The 24436-nt window shown below is 45.8% G+C and overlaps 1 protein-coding gene across 2 annotated transcripts in view; it reads left to right on the top strand.

Moving 5' to 3' along the window:
* LOC141100839 (alcohol dehydrogenase 1-like) overlaps window positions 1–24197 on the top strand; it is a 170069-nt gene extending 145872 nt beyond the window's left edge. For both annotated transcript variants that reach the window (XM_073589528.1, XM_073589536.1), the window contains one exon: window positions 24028–24197. In XM_073589528.1, coding sequence (XP_073445629.1) covers window positions 24028–24108 — 81 coding nt within the window. In that variant the 3' untranslated portion in view covers window positions 24109–24197. The remainder of the gene's footprint in view (window positions 1–24027) is intronic.
* The last annotated feature ends 239 nt before the right edge of the window (window positions 24198–24436 follow it).

The raw sequence follows: 24436 nt of genomic DNA, 5'->3' as shown, positions 1-24436 counted from the left end.
TTCCCACTCTTTTGGTGCCAACTAAGTTCCACCCGCCTCCCAGCACACTTCGTGTTCCAAGCAGGGAGCCACCAAAGGGTGCTTTGCTACACTAATGTGTTGTGTGGGATGCAGGTGTTGGAGCGTGGTCAGGTGTCTCCACCTTACCTGGATGGTGGGGTACCACACCTCAGGAGGAGGTGCAGTACCTCTGTGGCGACTGAACCCTTAGGGGCGCCACATAATTCTTTTAACAACGGAATTAAATACTATAGAATTAAAATGACTGCCACATTGTTATACTGAGAGAAACCTGTCGCAGAATGTTAGGACAGGAGCCTGTGACCATGTGCAGTAGGGGGCGCCACCCTCCTTCATATGTAAGAAGACCTGTTCTACTATTCCTGCTGGAGATACCAGAGGTGCTGAGGGAAGAAGAGGCCGCTCAAACCTCTTTGTGTATGACAATACATGGATTATTTCCAGAGCACAGCAGAGAAATTTCCTACTGCACATGCTCCCATGTACCTGTATTTTAGAACCGGTTTATCTCAGTGAAGGCAGCCGCCATTTTAATTCTATAGTGACTACCTCCCTAGGCAAAATTATTTTGATTTGATTTAAATCTAACTAAATGTAATTAAGAATAACATATCCTTTGGTCATTTGTTTTTCCCTTCCTGAGGAACACTTTTAATTACAGAACCCAACTGGTCTATTCCATATGGTCCTCTTTAAATAAAACCAATACACCTCAATACTCGATTTGTCATATGCATTGAATATAAAAGATGTATTGGTTGTATAGATATTTTTTAATCTTCTGGAACATTCCATTGATGGTTATAAAATAGCATAACTCAGCCAGATATACAGGTGCCTCTCAAAAAATTAGAATATCATCAAAAAGTTAATTTATTTCAGTTCTTCAATACAAAAGTGAAACCCATATACAGTATTATATAGAGTCATTGCAAACAGAGCAATCTTATTTCATGTGTTTTTTTCTGTTAATGTTAATGACTTTTGGGTTCTCGTTGGCTATAAGCCATAATCATCATCTCAGTAAATTAGAATAATTAGCAGAAGCATCTGCAAAGGCTTCCTAAGAGTTTAAAAAGGTCCCTTAGTCTGCTTCAGTAGGCTCCACAATCTAGGGGGAAGACTGCTGACTTGATAGATGTCCAGAAGGCAGTCATTGACACACTCCACAAGGAGGCCAAGCCACAAAAGGTCATTGCTAAAGAAGCTGGCTGTTCATAGAGTGCTCTATCCAAGCATATTAATGGAAAGTTGAGTGGAAGGAAAAAGTGTGGTAGAAAAAGATGCACATGCAAGCGGGATAACCGCATCCTTGAAAGGATTGTTAAGAAAAGGCCATTTCAAAATCTGGGGGAGATTCACATGGAGTGGACTGCTACTAGAGTCATTGCTTCAAGAGCCACCACACACAGATGTATCCAGAACATGGGCTACAAGTGTCTCATTCCTTGTGTCAAGCCACTCATGACCAATAGACAATGCCAAAAGCGCCTTACCTAGGCCAAGGAGAAAAAGAACTGGACTGTTGCTCAGTGGTCCAAGGTGTTGTTTTCACATGAAAGTTAATTTTGCATTTCATTTGGAAATCAATGTCCTAGAGTCTGGAGGAAGAATGGAGAGGCACACAATCCATACTGCTTGAGGTCTAGTGTGAAGTTTTCACAGTCAGTGATGGTTTTGGGAGCCATGTCATCTGCTTTTGTAGGTCCACTGTGTTTTATCAAGACCAAAATCAGCGCAGCTGTCTACCTGGAAGTTTTATAGCACTTTATGCTTCCCTCTGCCAACAAGGTTTCTGGAGATGGAAATTTAATTCCCCATCAGAATTTGGCACCTGTCCAAAAGTACAAATACCTGGTTTAAAAATAACAGTATCAAGGTGCTTGATTAGCCAGCAAACGTGCCTGACCTTAACCCCATAGAGAATCAATCGGGTATTGTCAAGAGGATGATGAGAGACACAAGACCCAACATTGCAGACAAGCTGAATGCTGCTAGCAACTTGGGCTTCCATAACACCTCAGCAGTGCCACAGGCTGATCGCCTCCATGCCATGCCACATTGATGCAGTAATTGATGCAAAAGGAGCTCAAACATGTACTGAGTGCGTTTACTGAACATACATTTCATGAGACCAACATTTCGGATTTTAAAATAATTTTTCAGGCTGGTGTTATAAAGTATTCTAATTTACTGAGATAATGACCATTGGGGTTTTTTTTTGGCTGTAAGCCATAATCATCAACATTAACAGAAATAAATATATGAGTTTCACTTTTTGTATTGAAAAACTGAAATAAGTTAACTTTTTGATGTTATTCTAATTTTGTGAGAAGCATCTGTAGTAAGAAAGTTGGTTTGTGATGTACAGAGCACACATTTTTAATTAGGCCCAGGATTTTCATGTAATCAAGATATGTCTAATTGTTTTTTAATTTTGTCTTTATTATTTCATTTAAGAAATTTTTGTAGAATTGTTAACTTTGAAGTGCCATTACCTAACTTTGCATGTCATTGTCAAAAACTTTTTAATTATTTGATTTGTTCAAGTGTAAACTCATGCACTTGTGTTCAGTTACCACTATTAGAGTTACCCAATTTTTAGATATTTAGCATAAACCAAATTTTCTCATTGCTTGCTCCATGCTAACTTAGCAAAACTGACAGACTTCGGCAATTGTCATTTTTAGCAGTATTATTGTGCGTACTTATCAAGTTTAGAGCTTGACCCCACCTCAGATATTTATTTAGATCCCAAACTTTCAGCAGATTCAGAAATCTAACTTTTGTGATATTTTAAATTAAGAAAATGTGCTGATGTAGGATGCTGAGATTATACACCAAAACGTAATTATTAGGTTCTGTTCTAAAGGTAGCTATTAACATACTGTATCTATATTGTGAGGCTGTGAAGACTCCAAAGGTGAACCCACAGGACCGCGACGACGAACCTACCCCCGGGCGAGCAGGCCAGGTGTACCACCCCCTATACCGGGAGTGTTAGGGGCAGGCCCGGAGGAGACTATCGCCGCGGAAGCTGGTACTTGGGGACAACTGGAGGAGTAGACAGGCGAACACCGGGCTGGTCGGCAGGCTGGCGAACACAGGAGGGACGGCTGCAGGACTGAACGGCGAGCAGGCAGGAGGAACCGGAGTTGCCAGGAGCGGATCAGGAAGGCACACATGGGTGAAGGCAGGAACGGACAGGAATGGTGGACTCTGGAAGGGAATACAAAGATGGAGAGGGATCAATAGAATACACAAGGCGGGATAGGCACAAGGCTGGGTGCTAGCGAGAGAAACGCAGGAGACGGAGGACCTGAGAATCTGTCGTGGGACACAATAGATAATCAGGCACGGGTCTGAAAGGGCAGCTCCCTTTTATAGGAGCAGGACTTCCAGGTTAGACCTCCAGGGTCACGGGGGCGGAGCGATGGGCGGAGCCAGTCTGTGCTGAGGTCTGGGGTGAGAGGCGCGCATGCGTCCTGGGCTGGTCAGAGAAGCTGACCATGGGGCAGGACGCAGGGGAGCGGGTGGGCGCGCGCCTGCTACAGAGCACACCGGGAGCGGTGGACTGACCGTGAGGCAGGACGCAGGATAGCCGGCGGGCGCGTGCCTGCCGCAGGAGCGCGCGGGGAGCGTCGGACGCGCCTGGAGACCGTGGCCAGCACGGGACGAGGAACGGGAGCAGCGGCAGGAGCCACGGTAAGCGTGACAGTACCCCATTCTTACGCCCCCTCCTCTTAAGGCCGGAAAGGAACTTTGCCAAAATCTGAGGAGCCTGAATGTTCTCCCGGGGCTCCCAAGATCTCTCCTCTGGACCAAAACCTTTCCAATCGATTAAGAAAAAGGTTTTACCTCTAGATCTCTTCATGGCAAGAATGTCCTTAACCTCAAAGACATCTTGCATGGAAACGGACGCTGGAGAGCGGCCAGCAGAAGCATGAAAGTGGTTAAGCACAACAGGTTTCAAGAGGGAAACGTGGAACGAATTAGGGATTCGTAGCGAGGCTGGGAGTTTTAATTTGTAGGCCACATCGTTTGTTGTGAGTTCATTTTCCCCTTCACTACTGAGGCCTGATGAACTCCCTCTTCTGGTAAAGAAAGGTAGTGAGCCTGATTATCAAGCACCTGAGCCTAATGATGATGACTGGCTGAGTGGAGTGACTGACTGGATATAAGGCCGCCGACGCCCTTCTGCCCTGCGGGTGATTTCTCTGTGGGATCCTTGGAGACCAGTCTGAATTCCTGCTCTTCTAAAGCTAAGTTTTCTGCTCTGCCTTTTGCATTTGTGCTTTGACTTTGTTTTGCTTTGTTTTTCTGGATTTCTGCCATTCCCTGCTGGGGTGAGCTGAATTCCTTTAGCTCTGTCTTCAGAAAGTACCTGAGTGCTGATATAGCTTTTGAAGCCTAGCTGCTTCAGGGTCTTTTTCCATATCAGCCTGTTGGCTTATGTCTTTGATAGGGTTTTGGAAGATTGCAGACAGCAACCTTCCTTTCCTGTCCTGTTTAGTTAGTTTGGGCCCCATCGTTTGCTCAGCCTATCTTTCTGTCTGTGTGAGTGTTTTTTCATCTTGCTTCACCGTCATTATATGTTGGGGGCTGCCTTTTACTTTGGGGTCTGCTCTGGGGCAGTTTAGATTTCCTTTTCTGTCTTTAGGCTATTTAGCTCTCCGGCTGTGATCGAGGGGTCTAGGGCACCGTAGGAACCCCCCACGGCTACTGCTAGTTGTGTTGATAGGTTCAGGGGTCCGCAATCTGATAGTTGCCAACTTCTCTGGTTTTCTGGACGTAGCTTCTATTTTGTGTCTGCCTCCTATGGTGACTCTTTCATAACAATCGTTGATACGAGCTAAAATCTCAAAGGGACCGATGTACCGGGGACCCAGTTTGTACGAGGGAACTTTGAGGCGGACAAATTTTGAAGATAGCCAGACTTTATCTCCAGGGTGGTACAACGGGGCATCCAAGCGTTTATCGGCATGTTTCTTAAAATTGTCACGTGCCCGTTCAAGTGCTGCTTTGGTCTCCTGCCAGACCCTGGAGAACTCCTCGGCTAGAAGATCGGCCACCGGCACACCGGCAGAGGTACACCAGGATGTTGTTCGTAAACAATAAAGAAGGGTGACTTGGCAGAGGATTCACTGGTATGATTGTTGTAGGCAAATTCGGCCCACGGGAGCAGGCTGGACCAATCGTTCTGGTGGGCGTTAGAAAAATGTCGGAGGTACGTTACGAGAATTTGGTTTGTACGTTCTGCTTGACCGATAGATTGAGGATGGTAGGCGGAGGAAAAGTCCAATGTTACCTCCATCAGCTTGCATAGGGCCTTCCAGAATCACGAGGTAAACTGAACCCCTCTATCCGAGACAATGTGCTTGGGGAAGCCATGAATCCGAAAGACATGAGAGATGAAAATCCGTGCCAGCTCGGGGGCGGAAGGTAGTCCGGGCAGAGGGATGAAATGGGCCATCTTGGAGAAGCGGTCTACGACCACAAAAATGACTGTGACCCAAAGACTGAGGTAGATCCGTAATAAAGTCCATCGCGACATGCTGCCACGGAGCTGAGGGCACCGGAAGTGGATGCAGGAGACCGGAGGGTTGGTGTCGAGGGACCTTGTTCTTGGCACAAGATGGGCATGAAGCGATGAAGTTTCGGACATCTTGAGGTAGGGAGGGCCACCAATAAAAACGGGTGATGAAGGAAAGTGTTTTCTTGAGGCCAACATGACCTGCTAGCTTGGAGGCATGACCCCAGTAGAGAACTCGCTTCCTGTCATCGTCTCGAACAAAAGTCTTCCCGGGAGGTAAGGAAGTCATGCTCACCGGAGCGACTACGATGAGCTTGCTAGGCTCCACTATGTGTGAAGGTTCCTCTTCGGTATCGGTGACCAGAAATGACCGGGATAAGGCATCCGCTTTAAGGTTTTTGTCACCAGGACGGAAATGAAGCTCAACGTCGAATCGGGTAAAGAACAGGGACCACCTAGCTTGCCGGGGGTTAAGCCTTTGTGCTGACTGGATATACGCTAAATTCTTGTGGTCGGTGTAGATCTGGAGTGGATGTACAGCGCCCTCCAGAAGATACCGCCACTCCTCCAAAGCTAGTTTGATGGAGAGCAATTCTCTGTCCCCAATGGTATAGTTCCTCTCCGAAGGAGAAAATGTTTTGGAGAAGAAGCCGCAGGTAACCAGTCGTCCAGAGGAGGATCTTTGAGAGAGGACCGCTCCTGCTCCGGTGGCAGAGGCATCCACCTCAAGGGTGAATGGCTTGTTAGCCTCTGGACGGTGAAGTACGGGAGCTGTGGCAAAGGCTTGCCTCAGGGTTTGGAAGGCGTTCTCGGCTTCAGGAGACCAGCGGTGGGGGTTGGCTCCTTTGCGGATCAAAGCGGAGATAGGAGCGGTCAACGAAGAAAAGTGTGGGATAAACTGCCGGTATTAGTTGGCAAACCCCAGGAACCGCTGGATTGCCTTAATTCCCTGGGGACGCGGCCAGTTGAGTACCACGGACACTTTTCCCGGGTCCATGTGCAAGCCAGAGTCAGAAATTATGTACCCCAAGAACGGCAGTGACGACTGTTCAAAGGCGCATTTCTCCAGCTTGGCATAGAGACGATTTTCTCTCAGACGAAGTAAGACTTGGCGGACGTCTTTTCGGTGCGTAGACAGATCCGGAGAAAACACCAGGATGTCATCCAAGTATACCACCACGCAGGAGTAGAGTAGATCTCGGAATATGTCATTGACAAACTCTTGGAACACTGCGGGAGCATTGCACAACCCGAAGGGCATAACGAGGTACTCATAGTGGCCGTCACGGGTGTTGAAAGCGGTCTTCCATTCATCACCAGAGCAAATCCGGACCAGATTATAGGCCCCCCCGAAGATCCAACTTAGTGAAGATCTGTGCTCCCCGTAGACGGTCAAATAGCTCTGGAATGAGAGGAAGGGGGTATTTGTTCTTAATGGTGATGTCGTTGAGACCTCTGTAGTCAATACAGGGATGGAGGGACCCATCCTTCTTCTTCACAAAAAAGAACCCAGCCCCGGCGGGCGAGGAAGACTTGCGAATAAAGCCTCTGGCCAGGTTCTCCTGAACATATTCGGACATAGCCTGAGTCTCGGAGGGAGAAAGCGGATAAATCCAACCTCGGGGCGGAGTGGAACCGGAGACAAGGTCGATGGGGCAATCATATGGCCGATGCGGAGGCAGGCTCTCGGCCTCCTTCTTGTCAAAGACGTCCAAAAAAGCCCAGTAGGCGGAAGGTAACTCTGTTGATGTTGAACGTGGAAAACTCTGCGGCTGTACGGTGAGAAGACACTTGTTTTGGCAAGGCTGGCCCCATCGCAGAACGTCACCGGAACGCCAGTCAAGAGTAGACTCGTGTGTTCTTAGCCAAGGAAGACCCAAAAGGATGGTATGAGATAACGAAGGCAGTACGTAGAAAACAATCCTCTCCCGGTGTAAGGCTCCAATCTGAAGTTCCACTTCCTCGGTGACCTGAGTAACGGACTCCCGGAGGGGTTGGCCGTCGACCGACGCAATCTGCCGAGGGGTCTCCAGGGATCTGACAGGAATCCGAAGCCTCCTAACTGCCTCGAGTTGGATAAAGTTACCAGCCGCCCCAGAATCAATATAAGCCCATTCGGAAAAACGTTTAGAACCTAGATGCAACAGGACGGAAAGAGTCAAGGGTAGAGAGGAGTCAAAATTACCTAGGAAGGCCTCTCTTACCTGTCCTAGGCGGAGGCGTTTCCCGGACATATAGGACAGGAACGAAGGAAATGGGCAGCACTCCCACAATAAAAGCAGAGCCTCTGTTCGACCCTCTCTCTCTGGCGCTCCTCCACTGGCTTGAGACGATCCACTTGCATGGGCTCCGGTATCGGGACCGCAGACGCTGTCACTGGGCGGGAGCGGGGCGGACTACGGGCGGCAAAAGGAGCGCGAGAAGATCTTCTCTCTCTAGCGACCTCTCGGGATCATTCCTGAAAGCGTAGGTCGATGCGGGTGGCCAAAGAGATCAGATCCTCCAGGGAGGTGGGAGTATCTCGACCCGCCAACTCACCCTTGATTCGACTAGAAAGGCCCCGCCAAAAGGCTCCCACCAAGGCCTCATTGTTCCAACACAACTCCGAGGACAGGGTGCAAAACCGAATGGTGTACTGGCCTACCGAAAGCGAGCCCTGGTGCAGATTGAATAGAGATTCGGTGGTGGAAGCCAAACGACCCGGCTCATCAAACACCTTACGGAAGGTATCCAGGAAAAAGGAGATTTGGGCGACTAAGGGGTCATCACGTTCCCAGAGGGGGTTAACCCAAGCCAGAGCCTCCCCTTCTAAGTGGGACACAATAAAGGCCACCTTGGCTCGATCGGTGGGATACTGTTGTGGCAGCAACTCAAAGTGTAGTTGGCATTGATTTAAGAAGCCCCTACACGACTTGGGGTCGCCACTGTATCGCGGGGGCTTCGCCAGACGAGGACTGGGAAGCGGGGTAGTGGGCTGAACCGGAGTTGCGCTGCGGTCTGGAGAGCTAGCAGGCGGTTATCTACCAAGGCCATGTAATTCAAAATGTGGGCCTGATTGTCGCACTGCTGGGCGAGCTCCTGTTGGAGATCGGTGATCTGGGAGGCACTCCCCGGATCCGAGGCCTGTAGAGAAGACAAACGGGACTCCATGGATTTGAGGAAAGACATGATCCTCACCTGATTTTCCCATAGGAACAAAAGTTCCTTTTGGGTTGGGGTACCAGCGGGGTCCATGGCCTGATTATTCTGTGAGGCTGTGAAGACTCCAAAGGTGAACCCACAGGACCGCGACGACAAACCTACCCCCGGGCGAGCAGGCCAGGTGTACCACCCCCTATACAGGGAGTGTTAGGGGCAGGCCCAGAGGAGACTATCGCCGTGGAAGCTGGTACTTGGGGACAACTGGAGGAGTAGACAGGCGAACACCGGGCTGGTCGGCAGGCTGGCGAACACAGGAGGGACGGCTGCAGGACTGAACGGCGAGCAGGCAGGAGGAACCGGAGTTGGCAGGAGCGGATCAGGAAGGAAGGCACACACGGGTGAAGGCAGGAACGGACAAGAATGGCGGACTCTGGAAGGGAATACAAAGATGGAGAGAGATCAATAGAATACACAAGGCGGGATAGGCACAAGGCTGGGTGCTAGCGAGAGAAACCGAGACGGAGGACCCGAGAATCTGTCGTGGGACACAATAGATAATCAGGCATGGGTCTGAAAGGGCAGCTCCCTTTTATAGGAGCAGGACTTCCAGGTCAGACCTCCAGGGTCATGGGGGCGGAGCGATGGGCGGAGCCAGTCTGTGCTGAGGTCTGGGATGAGAGGCGCGCATGCGTCCTGGGCTGGTCAGAGAAGCTGACCATGGGGCAGGATGCAGGGGAGCAGGCGGGCGCGCGCCTGCTACAGAGCGCACCGGGAGCGGCGGACTGACTGTGAGGCAGGACGCAGGAGAGCTGGCGGGCGCGTGCCTGCCGCAGGAGCGCGCGGGGAGCGGCGGACGCGCCTGGAGACCGTGGCCAGCGCGGGACCAGGAACGGGAGCAGCGGCAGGAGCCACGGTAAGCGTGACATATATGAGTTGTTGAGGCATAGACACATATACAAATACACACACATTATACAAATAATATAAAGCAGCACTCTGCAATTAATGAATACATGATTTCCACTATAGCTACACATGTATGTACAGTTTTGAGTAAAATTAATTAAGCTATCAGCAAGAAGGTGACCTCACCTCACATGGAACCCTAAATCATAATTTAATACTAAGCAGGGTTCACAGTGCATTTTAGCGTACTGTGAGTGACTACTTCCGGACTTATATCTAAAGCTTTGGAAAACGAGATTCAGACATTTGCACTGATGGAGCCATTGACTTTAATGATACAGAATCGGAAATCATTTTTCGAACTATGCACTGGCCACAAAGATGCATTCAATGTCTCGGTGCCCGTCTTATACAGGTGGATACTGCCAAAAATAATGTTAGACAAAGCACACAATGTAACTCCAGCTGCATCATTGAAGTCAAAACCCTCTCAGCACAAATGTTCTTTTCAAAGGCTTCAGATATAAGCCTCAAAGGAGCCACTAGCATTAGTCTAAAACAAAATGTGAACCTCAAATGGGGTAACAGAACCATGCTTAAAACTGTTTTTAGGGTGATTCAGACTAAAATAGGCAAGCTGATTTCAAAACTGCAGTTAGTATTCTTCTATTGCATCATTTTTTTTCTCTATAGCATATATTATTGTGATTACTCAAAGGTTGGATCAAGGGTAACATTAGTGCTCTCCTGCTGGCCGAGAGTGAACCACCCTCAAGTAGGGAGGGGTGGAGAATGACCTTGACCACTGGAAATAGGTTATTTGTCTAGACTATTCAGTTACCATATATACTTGTGTATAAGCCGACCCGTGCATAAGCCGATCCCCCTAATTTTGCCACAAAAAACTGGGAAAACTTATTGACTCGTGTATAAGCCTAGGGATAAATGGTGGTCCAAGAAGATGCTCCATAGATAAACCCCCCCATATGCTGCTGCACAAGGGTTAATGCTGGCCCAAGAAGATGCTCCATAAATACCCCCCATATGCTGCTGCACAAGGGTTAATGCTGCTCCACAAGGGTTAATGCTGCCCCATAAATACCCCCCATATGCTGCTCCGCAAGGGTTAATGCTGCCCCATAAATACTCCCCATATGCTGCTCCACAAGGGTTAATGCTGCCCCATAAATACCCCCCATATGCTGCTCCACAAGGGTTAATGCTGCCCCATAAATACCCCCCCATATGCTGCTCCACAAGGGTTAATGCTGCCCCATAAGATGCTCCATAAATACACCTTATTTGCTGCTGCTGCAATAAAAATAAAATGACATACTCACCTCTCCGTCGCTGGGGGCCAGGTGCCAGTGTCCTGAGCCGCTGGCAGTGGCGATATTCACCTGTCCCCGTTCCAAGTCATGCACCGCTGTGTCTCCCGGATCTCTGTATTGACAGCAGAGGGCACGCACTGACTACGTCATCGCACCCTCTGCCGTCACAGCAGGAGGACCCGGAGACACAGTGGTGCACGGCTTGGAACGGGGACAGAGGTGAATATCACTCTGCCCCCGTCATACTCACCCATCCTAGCCACAAGGTCTTCTCTGCAGCAGCAGCCCCTGCTTCTCCCTCCGCCGTCTGCTTCCTGCATTCAGCTGGTCATGTGGTACTGCTCATTAAATATGAGCAGATTCTTGAGTTTAATGAGCGGTACCACGTGACTGCTGAATGCAGGAAGCAGACGGCAGAGGCAAATGCAGGGGCTGCAGAGACGTGCCAGGAGAGGTGAGTATAGTCTCTAACCCCTCACCCACCCCCCCGGTATATGACTCGCGAATAAGCCGAGAGGGGGACTTTGAGCCCAAAAACATGGGCTGAAAATCTCGGCTTATACACGAGTATATAAGGTACATGTGAGAAATTCCTGGAAAGAGATTGTGTGACACTCTATACAGTAAAATGTATTCCAAAAGTCTGTATACAATGAGGCAGCAAAATTAATTTTCTTATTTACACATTTCCTTTATTTCAGATCATGTCTGCCTTTGCTATTTCTTGTCATATATCCCAGTCAAAGGACAAACCTCAGCACATTTGTTAAGGGCATGTCACACTAAGCGATATCGCTAGCAATATCGCTATAACTTGTGACGTTATAGCGATATTGCTAGCGATATCGCTGTGTGTGATACTTACCTACGACCGACTCCCCCGCTGGTTATCGTTGATCGCGCGAGAACGTCCTGGACTGTTTCTCGTCGTCAGCTTCCTGCGGCGCTTCCTGCTGTGACGACGAGCGACGCGTGGAGCCGGGCGGGAGGATGCAGGATCGCCTGGTGTGACAGGTAAGTAGCGATCCCCGTCCCCAGCGATGTCTCTAGTGAGATCTGCCTGTGTGGCAGCTCACTAGCGACCACTTAGCGATGTACCAGCGATCCTGACCGCGTCATATCGCTGATCGGGATTGCTGGTACATCGCTAAGTGTGACAGTACCTTTAAGCAAGCCTATTTTGCATATTTCAAAGTAAAACTTGTTGATCAAGATAGGACTTTGCCCACTTACAAGGTTGGCAAACAGTGTGGGAAAGTTTACGGATGTGGACAAAGGGAACATGAGATAAGATGCCATTTGGTATATATTGGTGTGGCTAACATGGGGAACCTCGTGAAATGGATATATAACAGAAAATATAAATGTAATACAATTGATTAAAAAGGACAAAGACAACAACAAACACCATACACATGAACACTTGCTCTCTAAGTACAATCTATGATAGATTTCCTCGTCTCTGAACCTGCCTATCAGTGGAGGTTGGTACCCTAGGTAAATATGCCAGTGATGACACCCCCGCTCCTTGGCGGCTGTCCCTGAATGCCCTAGATCAGTGGTCCCCAACCTTTCTGACCTTGAGAGCAACATTCAGCACTGAGAGAGGGTCGCAAGCCACCTCCAGCTCCCACCCCCTTCAAAGAAGTGTCAGCCAAAGCCCCCATTACAGGTATAATGATAACCAAAGCTTTTCCACAGAAATCACTCCAAAGCAGTACACTGAGATCCAGGAGTTGCCCCAATACCATCATTCAGTATTCTCCCATAAAGGACTCCCAACACACTGTCACATCTAGCTTTAAGCACCTCCTCTGACAGGTAGTACCATCCTTGAGCGTACCATACCAGCATACCTAAAACATCTCTAAGCCCTAAGAACAGTAAATGTGCATCCAGATCTGCACTTCTGTGCAGGGCTACTCACAAGATTCACTATTTTGAGATGTATTCTTCATACCTGTTTGCTAGACCTGGACCTAATGCATCAAGCTGGCAGACAGTCGCGAGCCACAATTCATGGAACCGCGAGCCACATGTGGCTCCCGAGCTACAGGATGGGGACCCCTTCCCTAGATATCCCTATTATATTGAATCATTCATGCACTCATAATCACTGGGTGTGAAGGGTAGGAATGCCAGGGCAACTGGACATAGAGATATAGAGAGGCAAGTGACAAAGATAAAAAGGGCAAGTGAACTGACCAGCGTCCATAAGATAAAATTGGATAATTTATAGTAGACTGATGGTACCCCACTAAGCTTTTCCCTGGCAGTGAAATCCTGCCTGATAGCGGAGGTTGGCACGCTACTTTATAGTTCCACGGTGTCTTACCCTGGGAGTCCCTAGGATAAATGTACACGCATCCCCCAGATGAAATAAATCTGATAAAGGCAGTATAGGAACAATCAAAAACCATAAACATGAGTAAATTATGTGATGATGAAAAATATTTCCATGTGATACATGGTACACATCATAACAACAGCATAAGGGTGTACATGTGATTAGTAGCTTGCAACTTCTATGCGTTTCACCAAGTGTGGATCATCAGGAGGTAAGATAAGTTGATGCTGCATGGTGCTCGGCTGTGACCATTTATTTATACAAATTTGTGCTGTTCCAAGTTCCACCCACAACTGGAAATGCATTAAGAAATATAGGGGATACAGTAAATGTGTGTCCTCTTTTCAGAGAGTGCTTCCCCTTGTAATAGATCTGCAAAGATCTATGATCCTCAGTACAAGGGTGCCGGTAATCCGTGTGCTTGTACCATGTCCATGAATACATACATTGTCTCTGGATCCAGTGGCAGATGACCAGAAGTGATAAAACTGAAGTGCGTCACCCACGGGAGCCACGTGCGTTCCAGTGTGGAACGCACATTCGGCTAAGCCTTCAGCATCCAGCATGTGCCGCGGTAAGAGGTGTGTCCCATCTCAATTGAATGTGGAGGGGGGGAGAGAGGAGACAGGACTGCACTCAAATGATTTGAACACTCAGTCTTTTCATAAAGGAACACTGTTTGTACTTGACATATTATGCCACTGGGGGGACAATAAGTACCCAAGGTTTTTTATACAGTTGGTTCGGAAAGTATTCAGACCACTTTGAATTTTTCACTCTTTGTTTCATTGCAGCCATTTGGTAAATTCAAAAAAGTTAATTTTTTTTCTCATTAATGTACACTCTACAACCCATGTTGACTGAAAAAAAAAAACAGAAATGTAGAAATTTTTGTAATTTTATTAAAAAAGAAAAACTGAAATATCACATGGTCATAAGTATTCAGACCATTTGCTCAGACATTCATATTTAAGTCACATGCTGTCCACTTCCTTGTGATTCTCCTTAAGATGGTTCTACTCCTTCATTGGAGTTAAGCTCTGTTTAATTAAACTTATAGGACTAGATTTGTAAAGGCACACACCTGTCTTTATAAGACCTCACAGCTCACAGTGCTTGTGAGACCAAATGAGAACCATGAGGTCAAAGGAACTAGCCAAGGAGCTAAGAGACAGAATTGTGGAAAGGCACACATCTGGCCAAGGTTACAAAGGAATTTCTGCAGTACTCCAGGTTCCTAAGGGCACAGTGGCCTCCATAATCCTTAAATGGAAGAAGTTCGGGATCACCAGAAGTCTTCATAGACCTGGCCGTCCAGCCAAACTGAGCAATCATGGAAGAGCTTTTGTGAGAGAGGTAAAGAAGAACCCCAAGATCACTGTGGCTGAGCTCCACAGATGCAGTAGGGAGATAGGAGAAAGTTCCACAAAGTCAACTTTCATTGCAGCCCTCCACCTTTATGGCAGAGTGGCCCGATGAAAGCCCGCATAGAGTTTGCTAAAAAATACATGAAGAACTCCCAGACTATGAGAAATTCTCTGGTCTGATGAGACGAAAATTTAACTTTTTGTTGATAATCCTAAGCGTTATGTGTGGAGAAAACCAGGCAGTGCTCATCACCTGCCCAATACAATCCCAACAGTGAAACATGGTGGTGGCAGCATCATGCTATGGTTGTGTTTTTCAGCTGCAGGGACAAGACGACTGGTTGCAATTGAAGGAAACATGATTGCGGCCAAGTACAGAGATATCCTGGATGAAAACCTCTTCCAGAGTGCTCTAGACTCAGACGTGGCCGAAGGTTCACCTTCCAACAAAATAATGACCCTAAACACACAGCTAAAATAACCAAGGAGTGGCTTCAGAACAACTCTGTGACCATTCTTGATTGGCACAGCCAGAGCCCTGACCTAAACCCAATTGAGCATCTCTGGAGAGATCTGAAAATGGCTGTCCACCAACGTTCACCATCCAACCTGATGGAACTGGAGACGATCTGCAAGGAAGAATAGCAGAGGATCCCCAAATCCAGGTGTGAAAAACTTGTTGCATCATTCCTAAGAAGGCTCATGGATGTACTAGGTCAAAAGGATGCTTCTACTCAGTACTTAGCAAAGGGTCTGAATACTTATGACCATGTGATATTTCAGTATTTCTTTTTTAATAAAATTGCAAAAATTTCTACATTTCTGTTTTTTCAATCAAGATGGGGTGCAGAGTGTACATTAATAAGAAAAAAAAATAACTTTTTTGAATTTACCAAATGGCTGCAATGAAACAAAGGGTGAAAAGTTAAAAGGGGTCTGAATACTTTACGTACCCACTGTATATACACAGATTTGACATATCAGTTAAAGGCATACATAGTCAGAGTGGTAGAAAGGATCCATGCCTCTGCTAATAATCATTGTAAAGAAAGGGTTATACCAAATGATGTGATGACTATACAGATAAAAATTGATCATCACATAAATATGTGAGCATCAAAATTCAAAGGTGATAAAATAAGTTGTTATGGCATTAAATCCATTAATAGTTATAGGGTCTCTCCTAGAAGCCGTAGACTCAAAGACCATGTGTAAAACCCAATAATCCAGGGTTTGTTTGGAATTGAAGTTACATAAAACAGGCATATGATATGACCTCATTTAGACCTGCAGAGCCCATCTGGAAGATCCACCCACATTTTTTCTGGAGCAGCATCTTATCAAAGTTGCCACCCCTGGGATTGGAGCTGACCACTTCTATCACACTGAAGGAGACCTCTTTGAGATTACCTTGAAGCACCACCTTTCATATGTCTTGCTAACGGGGTGTCATTAGGGATGGGCGAATCCTGAAATATTCGGAATCGCTAGGCTGTAACGAGTCCGATTTGGAAACTCGCTATTCGTTGTAAGTCTAGCGAGTCCAATGTTAATGAATGGGGATGCGAGTTTTGCAGCGATTCCTGTGCTGGAGGGGAGGAGAATGGGGATGCGAGTTTTGCAGCGATTCCTGTGCTGGGGAGGAGAGAGAGAGAGAGAGAGATAGAGAGAGAGAGAGAGAGAGAGAACTCCTAGCTAGTTTTTTCACAGTTTAATACAAGCAATCCTAGTTTCTTAGCGATTTTGTGTCCAGCTGCTGACACAAAATCGCTAAGAAACTCTGCAAAAACTAGGATTGCCATTGATTTGCATTGGACTTGTTACTGTGCGAGTAATCGCTTGGAAACTCGCAGAGTACCGACTCCTGCGAGTCCCCTACTACTCGCAGAGTAACGAGTCCTAACGAGTAGATTCGCCCATCCCTAGGTGTCATGTTTTTGTCTCACATGCCCAATGTGCTCGCCCACCCTTCTTCTAAATTCTCTCTTGGACTTACCAACCTAACCCTTGGGGCATGTGCAGGTGGCCAGGTACACAAGACCCACGGTCTTATAGTTTGAGAAATCATGGTGAAAAAACCTCTTTCCTGATGAGGGACTGCAAAATTGTTTGCATGGCCTCATACACTTCAGTTCACACAGTCACATGTCACGATTCCTCCGCTCAGTGAATGATTGCTATGCTGTTCTATGGAAACTGTCTTACTGAGCTGTCTGTGTCTTGATGGACAGTTTGCCTGTCCAATATTGTGATGGGCTTGCTGGGCTGTCGGTGACTTGACTGACACCTCTGCTGTCCAATCTGTGACTGGTAGAGATCTGTGCACACTGCTAAGGAAGGTGCCATAGTAGGATCCCACACCATGAAGTAATAAAGATAAACTAGGCACTCAACTTAAGCTTAAATATGAATTTTTTGACTTTTTAATGTAGTCAAGGCAAGCGGCAGATGCTGTGTCTTCCTCCAGGCATGTGCACACATCCAGGTCCCCTGGCTTGTTTACCATTGGGGTTTTTCCTCTTTAACGCTCCATATTCTTGTGAAAGTGACCATACTGGGATGTGCCTCACTAAATAGCCACAGGATTCCCACGAATCCCTGACACTCCTGTATAGATTGTAATTGATAAAGGCCAATGTGGCCGAAACGTTTTGCCTTGACAACATTAAAAAGTCAAAAAATTCATCTTTTCTGCCTCCCATTCAGGTGCTTGCCCCTTCCTGATTTCCTATTTTCTGCATGCTTGTGACACCTAAATATTTCAGATCACCAAACAAATTTAAATATTAATCAAATATATCACAATTAAACACAAAATGCAGTATTTCAATAAAGGTCTTTATTATTAATGGAAAAATAAATCCAAACCTACACGGCTTTGTGTGAAAAAGTGATTGCTGTCTCACTTTAAAACATAAATTAACTGTGGTTTATCACATCTTTGGGAAGCGGAGTTCAAATTCACTAGCCGCTTGTTGACAGAAATGCCCCATCTGGTGATGCCGCCAACCAGTGGACGTGTCTGACTAGGGGGCATGGTCTCACTCCATACAAGTGTGCAGAGAGTGAGGCTGCACCCACTAGCCTGGAATATGTATAATTCATACATAACCTCCGATCCAGGGTCGGAAACCCCTAAATTGGCACTGTGCACAGCGGAAATTCATAAGTCAGCAGTCACACAGAGTGACTACAGGCTTATTGATTTGGACCGGACAACCCATGTATAAAAGAAGCAAAGGTATCCTACTTTCAAGCAAGAGAAAATGCATTTCTGCAATATTTTGGAAGTGATAGTGACTTTGTTTACTGCCAAACACACATGGTTTAAATAAAAAATTTTGAATTATGGCTTATGACTGGTCACTGATCCCTCAGTGATCTCCCTCCTATTTTACATACTGCATAGAATTATGATTTTTTTTTAAATATTACATTCATTATGCAGGTGCCAGCACTGTAGCATATTATGATCTTTAAAATCCATATTTTAACCCCTTAATGACCACCGATACGATTTTTAACAGTTGAAGTTAAGGGTACTTATGTTACAGCGCCACCTTTTAATGGCGCTAAGGAATAAGGGTATAGCGCCCCAAGAGTCAGAATTTCTCCAGGGTCTGGGCTACCAGGGGTAGCTGAGACCCCGGAGAACATGATTCTGGTTGGTTTTTACCGCCCCCAGTGTTGCGATTGCCATTATTAAAAGTATAACGGTGACTTAAAAAAAAAATTAAATCCGATTTTCCATTTAATTTTTCTGTCATCTGATGTGATCACACATCAGAGGAGAGAGAAATAGGGTCCCCCAATTTCCCCCCGATACATCCGTTGTCCCTGCAACCCCCCATCAAGTCCCCCGGGCTGCCAGTGTCTTCTTCTGGGAGAAAATGATGGGCGCATGCGCAGTGTGCCCACCAAGATTTGCCTGCCGGCACCCGACAGCAATAGGAAAGATTTCCTGTTGGTTCATTTTGATCACTGTGATAGACCCTATTACAGTGATCAAAATAAAAAAATAGTAAATCAAACCCCACGTTTTCACCCCCTTAGTTAGCTAAAAACAATAAAATAAAAAAAGTGTTTCTTTCCATTTTACCATTAGGGTTAGAGTTGGGCTAAAGTGAGTTGGGCTAAAGTGAGGTGGGCTAAAGTGATGTGGGCTAAAGTTAGTGTTAGGGATGGGCTAAAGTTAGGGTTAGGGTTGGGCTAGGGTTGGGGCTAGGGTTAGGGTTGGGGCTAAAGTTAAAATTGGGGCTGACGTTAGGGTTGGGCTAAACTTAGGGTTGGGCTAGGGTTAGGATTGTGGTTATGGTTGGGATTATGGCTATGGTTGGGATTGGGTTAGCGGTGTGTTAGGCTTAGATTTATGGTTAGAGTTATGGTTAGGATTGTGATTAGGGTTAGGGGTGTGTTGGGGTTAGGATTGAGGTTAGGGTTATGGTTAGGATAGGGATTAGGGTTAGGGATGTGTTGGGGTTAGGGTTGGAGTTAGAATTGGGGGGTTTCCACTGTTTAGCTATATCAAGGGGTCTCCAAACGTGACATGGCGTCACCATTGATGAGGCACACGCACACCAGAAGACTTCATACACTTCAAATTTATGTTAAGGACATATAACTCTGCCCTTCACCTCGCCAAACAGACCTACTTCACCACCCTGATCTCCTCACTATCCAACAACCCCAAGAAACTTTTTGACACCTTTCACTCCCTCCTCAGGCCAAAAGCACAAGCCCCTATCACAGACATTTGCGCTGATGACCTTGCCTCCCACTTTATAGAGAAAATAGACAATATCCGTCAGGAAATCCGCTCCCAATCACCAAATTCAGTGACTCCCATCCTTCCCTGCATTCCCCCTGGCTCACTCTCCACATTCGATCCCATCACAGAAGAAGAAGTCTCCAGGCTCCTCTCCTCTTCTCGTCCGACTACATGCCCAACCGACCCCATTCCCTCACATCTCCTCCAGTCTCTCTCCCCAGTCGTCACAACTCACCTAACTACAATCTTTAATCTCTCCCTCTCCTCTGGCATTTTCCCCTCCTCCTTCAAACACTCTATCATTACTCCATTACTAAAGAAACCCACCCTCGACCCATCCTGCACAAACAACTACTGACCAGTCTCCAATCTCCCCTTCATCTCTAAACTCTTGGAGCGCCTGATATACTCACGCCTTACCCGTTACCTCTCCACTCACTCCCTCCTAGACCCTTCACAGTCCGGTTTCCGCCCCCTACATTCGACAGAAACTACACTCATCAAAGTGACCAATGACCTTCTGACAGCAAAACGTAATGGTGACCACTCTCTGCTCATTCTTCTCGACCTTTCTGCAGCTTTCGACACTGTTGACCATCCTCTCCTACTCTCTAGGCTCCAGTCACTAGGCATTAAGGACACTGCTCTTTCCTGGTTCTCCTCCTATCTTTCCGACCGCTCCTTCAGTGTTCTGTTTTCTGGCTCCACTTCATCTCCTCTTCCTCTCACTGTTGGGGTACCTCAGGGCTCAGTCCTTGGCCCCCTTCTCTTCTCTCTCTATACGGCCCCAATTGGACAGACCATCAGCAGATTTGGCTTTCAGTACCATCTTTATGCTGATGACACACAACTGTACACATCATCCCCTGACCTTACCTCCGCTGTACTACAGAACGCCACTGACTGTCTGTCTGCAGTCTCCAACATCATGTCTGCTCTCTATCTGAAACTCAACCTCTCCAAAACTGAACTTCTTCTGCTCCCACCATCTACTAACCTCCCTAAATCTGACATTTCCCTCTCTGTGGGTGGCACCATAATAACACCCCGACAGCAGGCACGCTGTCTGGGTGTTATGTTCGACTCCGATCTCTCCTTCACCTCCCATATACAATCTCTTGCCCGCTCATGCCGCTTACACCTAAAGAACATCTCTAGAATCCGCCCTTTTCTCACCATGGAAACAACAAAAACTCTCACTGTCGCCCTGATCCACTCCCGCCTGGACTACTGTAATGCTCTATTAATTGGCCTCCCTCTCACTCGACTCTCCCCTCTCCAGTCTATCCTTAATGCAGCAGCCAGGGTTGTCCATCTGGCTAATCGTTACTCAGACGCGTCCGCTCTTCGCCAGTCGTTACACTGGCTGCCAATTCATTACAGGGTACAATTCAAAGTACTTGTTCTCACCCACAAAGCTCTCCACAGTGCGGCACCCCCTTACATCTCCTCCCTCATTTCTGTCTATCGGCCTAACCGACCGCTGCGCTCTGCAAATGACTTTCGACTAACCTCTGCCCTAATCCGTACCTCCCACTCCCGACTCCAAGACTTCTCCCGTGCTGCGCCAATCCTCTGGAATGCTCTACCCCAAGATATTAGGGTCATCCACAATTTGCATAGTTTTAGGCGCTCGCTCAAAACGCATTTGTTCAGAGCGGCCTATCACATTCAGTAATCAAAGTCATGTTATGTTTGTGTGTGTGTAGCCCATTCACTATCTCCATCTAACCCCCACCCCCTGAAGATGGCTGGACCGTCATTGTAAATACATCATTGTAAATACAAACCTATGCTTTGTATCTCCCCCACCTCATTGTAGATTGTAAGCTCCACAAGCAGGGTCGTCTTATTTCGCTTTAATTATTGTATTGTTAACGTTGTTACTTATGACTGTTGTGTTTGAAACTGTTCAACTGTAAAGCGCTGCGGAATATGTTGGCGCTATATAAATAAAGATTATTATTATTATTATTATTTGCGTTCAAAAAGTCAAACAGTGCTCCCTCCCTTCTGAGCCCTGCCATGCGCCCAAACAGTGGCTTTTCCCCACATATGGGGTATTGGCGTACTCAGGAGAAATTGCACAACAAATTTTGTGGTCCATTTTCTCCTCATACCCTTGTGAAAATAAAAAAATTGGTTTCAAAGTAATTGTTTTGCAAAAAAAGTATAATGTTCATTTTTTCCTTCCACGTTGCTTTAGTTCTTGTGAGGCACACGAAGGGTCAATAAACTTCTTGAATGTGTTTTTTCGCACCTTGAGGGGTGCAGTTCTTAGAATGGTGTCATTTTGGGTATTTTCTGTTATAAGGACCCCCCAAACTCACTTCAAATGTGAGGTGGTCCCTAAAAAAAATGGATTTGTAAATTTTGGTGGAAAAATATATCGCTGGTCAACTTTTAACCCTTATAACGTCTTAACTAAAAAAATTATGTTTCCAAAATTATGCTGATGTAAAGTAGACATGTGGTAAATGTTATTTATTACCTATATTGTGTGATACCACTTTCTGATTTAACTTTACAAAAACTAAAAGTTTGAAAATTGCTAAATTTTCAAAATTTTGCCAAATTTCCATTTTTTCATAATAAAACGCAAGTTATATTGAAGAAATTTTACCACTAACATGAAGTACAATATGTCTCAAAAAACATTCTGAGAATCAGTGGGGTACGTTGAAGCGTTCCAAAGCTATAACCTCATAAACTGACAGTGGTCAGAATTGTAAAAATTGGCCTGGTCATTAAGTTCCAAGTTGGCTCTGTCACTAAGGGGTTAATTTGACTTTGACATATAAATTTCTTGAGACAGAAAATTATCTTAATTAAAATGTTGCTGGTGGCTACGCCTGCACGGTAGCATTATTCAGAACGCGATAAATGCTACTGCACAGGCGCAGCTGCTGGCGCCATTTTGATGCAGCTTATTTTATTTTCTAGCATAATTTATATGGCAAAATTAAATGAAAATATAGATATTATAAATCGTATCACGATACAATGCAAGCGCTGCCGCCAGGGCCTGCATGATGAATAAAATTGTGTTTTTTTTCAGACAATAAGATATGGATTATGTAAAATAGGAGGCAGGTCAGTGAGGGATCAGTGATCTGTCATAAGCCATACAGATGCACATGTAAGCAGAGAACCACATAAAGACCTCCCCACAGGCCCCTCACAGCACAAGATTCTTATTACAACTACAAATAAAGTTTAAACAACAATCACAACACTGAGTTTATCAACCAAGGTATCAAGTCAGTATACCGGCGCCGACCTGACAGTGTCTGTAGGTTACTGAGCACAAGCCAGCTGACAAGATCCCTTTAGCAATGGTTTTGCGTGACTGAAGGGCGTGGTAGGCTTCAATGTAGCTTATCGGTTGTCATTTTAAAGTCGTGCATTGGCCACTATAAATGTAACCATATCTCCAGTTAAAATCTTTCTAGGGAAATATGGATAATGAAGGGTCCATGGCTTTGGGGGTTGCCCTTTCGCCAACATAATGCAGAAAATAAAGAACAAGCAGCACTCTTGCTTTATTAAATTAAGAGTTAGGGCTATCCAATAAAGTGAATGACTCCCACAATTTTGATCAAAACTGTAAATTATGTACCTCATGTAATTTATATGTGTATATCAATAGTGGAATTCATTTACTTATTAATAGCAGAGTGCTGTTGCATATCGTCCTTATAACGGTCTGTGTATTGGCTATAAGATGCGTGCACATGCACATTAATTTAATGCCACAGCTGTGCTTGCCGTAGGCCAGAGTCACATTAGTGTATCACATCTGATGTGAGGGCATCTGATGCAATATGCTAATGACCCTCGGCTCCAGCTCTGCTGAGGGACAGAAGCCGAGTGTCAGTGCTCTGTACTCCAATCCTCTCACATCAGATAATAGGAGCAGAGGTGCGGAGAAGACCGAGAAAGTAGTTTCTCCATCGCCTCCATTGCCAGCGTCCGCATGAATCGCACTGCATTCGGGTGATATCCATATCCATAGACTTATATGGCTGCGTGTTATCTGAATTTTGCGTGCAATCATAACATGATGCGTTTTCTTTTCCGACCAATTGTGATCCGATAGGAGCTGAAAGAAAAAGCACTGATCATAAAACAATCATAAAATAACATTGGTACAAACGCAATCTGATTTTTTAGCAGATTGAATTCGTCTGATTTAATCGCAAGTGTTAGCCACACCTCCCAATGTATCCTACATTGGGAGGTGTGGGAGCCCCCTGGCTACGCACCTTTATCAACCCATCTTTCCCAAACAAGTTTTAATTAACCTTACGCTAGATGATATCTCTTTTCCAGTTCATTTGAGGATAGGTTGGGCACATAGAGGTGAGTCAATAGTGTTAGGGTCCAATGAGGTCACCTTGTTGCTGGCTTATGCAATTTTTATCTAAACTGTAAATTAATTATTTCGCTTTTTTATGTGTGTGGCAATAGTGGGTTTTATGTATTCATTAACTGCAGAAAATAACAAATGTTTGCACATATGTCTGTATTGGCCCCTGAGAAAATACATACGTTTTGCATATCTATAGCCTTCTGAAATTAACTATATCATAATTTATTGTTATCTTTTTCAGCATTCGTACAATCCTGATGTTTTGACGTGGAGATCTTGCACGTGCCTGCTGTTATCATTAGAATACATTAAAATAAACTGAAAATTTAAGATTAGAATTGCCAAATTGTTTGTCAGTGTTTGTTTTTAATCAGATTTAATAAAGTTTATAAAATATCCTCTTAAAACACTGATATGCTTATGTATCATAATTTCAGTTATCTAAAAAATCCTTATAGACTATAAGCTTGCGAGTAGGGCCCTCACTCTTCCTCAAATGTGTTACATTGTATTTGTTTTTACTGTCTATATTTGTCCTCCCTTAATTGTAAGGCTGAGTTCACACGTGGCGTTTTTTTTCGCATCTCCGCGGCGGTTTTAACCGCGCGATTTTGCCGCGAAAACGCGAAAAATAAGCATCCTATGCATTC

Source organism: Dendrobates tinctorius, unplaced genomic scaffold, assembly GCF_039654945.1.
Source record: "Dendrobates tinctorius isolate UK_male_01 unplaced genomic scaffold, ASM3965494v1 ptg000011l, whole genome shotgun sequence".
Lineage (NCBI taxonomy): Eukaryota > Metazoa > Chordata > Amphibia > Anura > Dendrobatidae > Dendrobates > Dendrobates tinctorius.
This window is presented reverse-complemented; position numbering and strand designations above follow the sequence as displayed.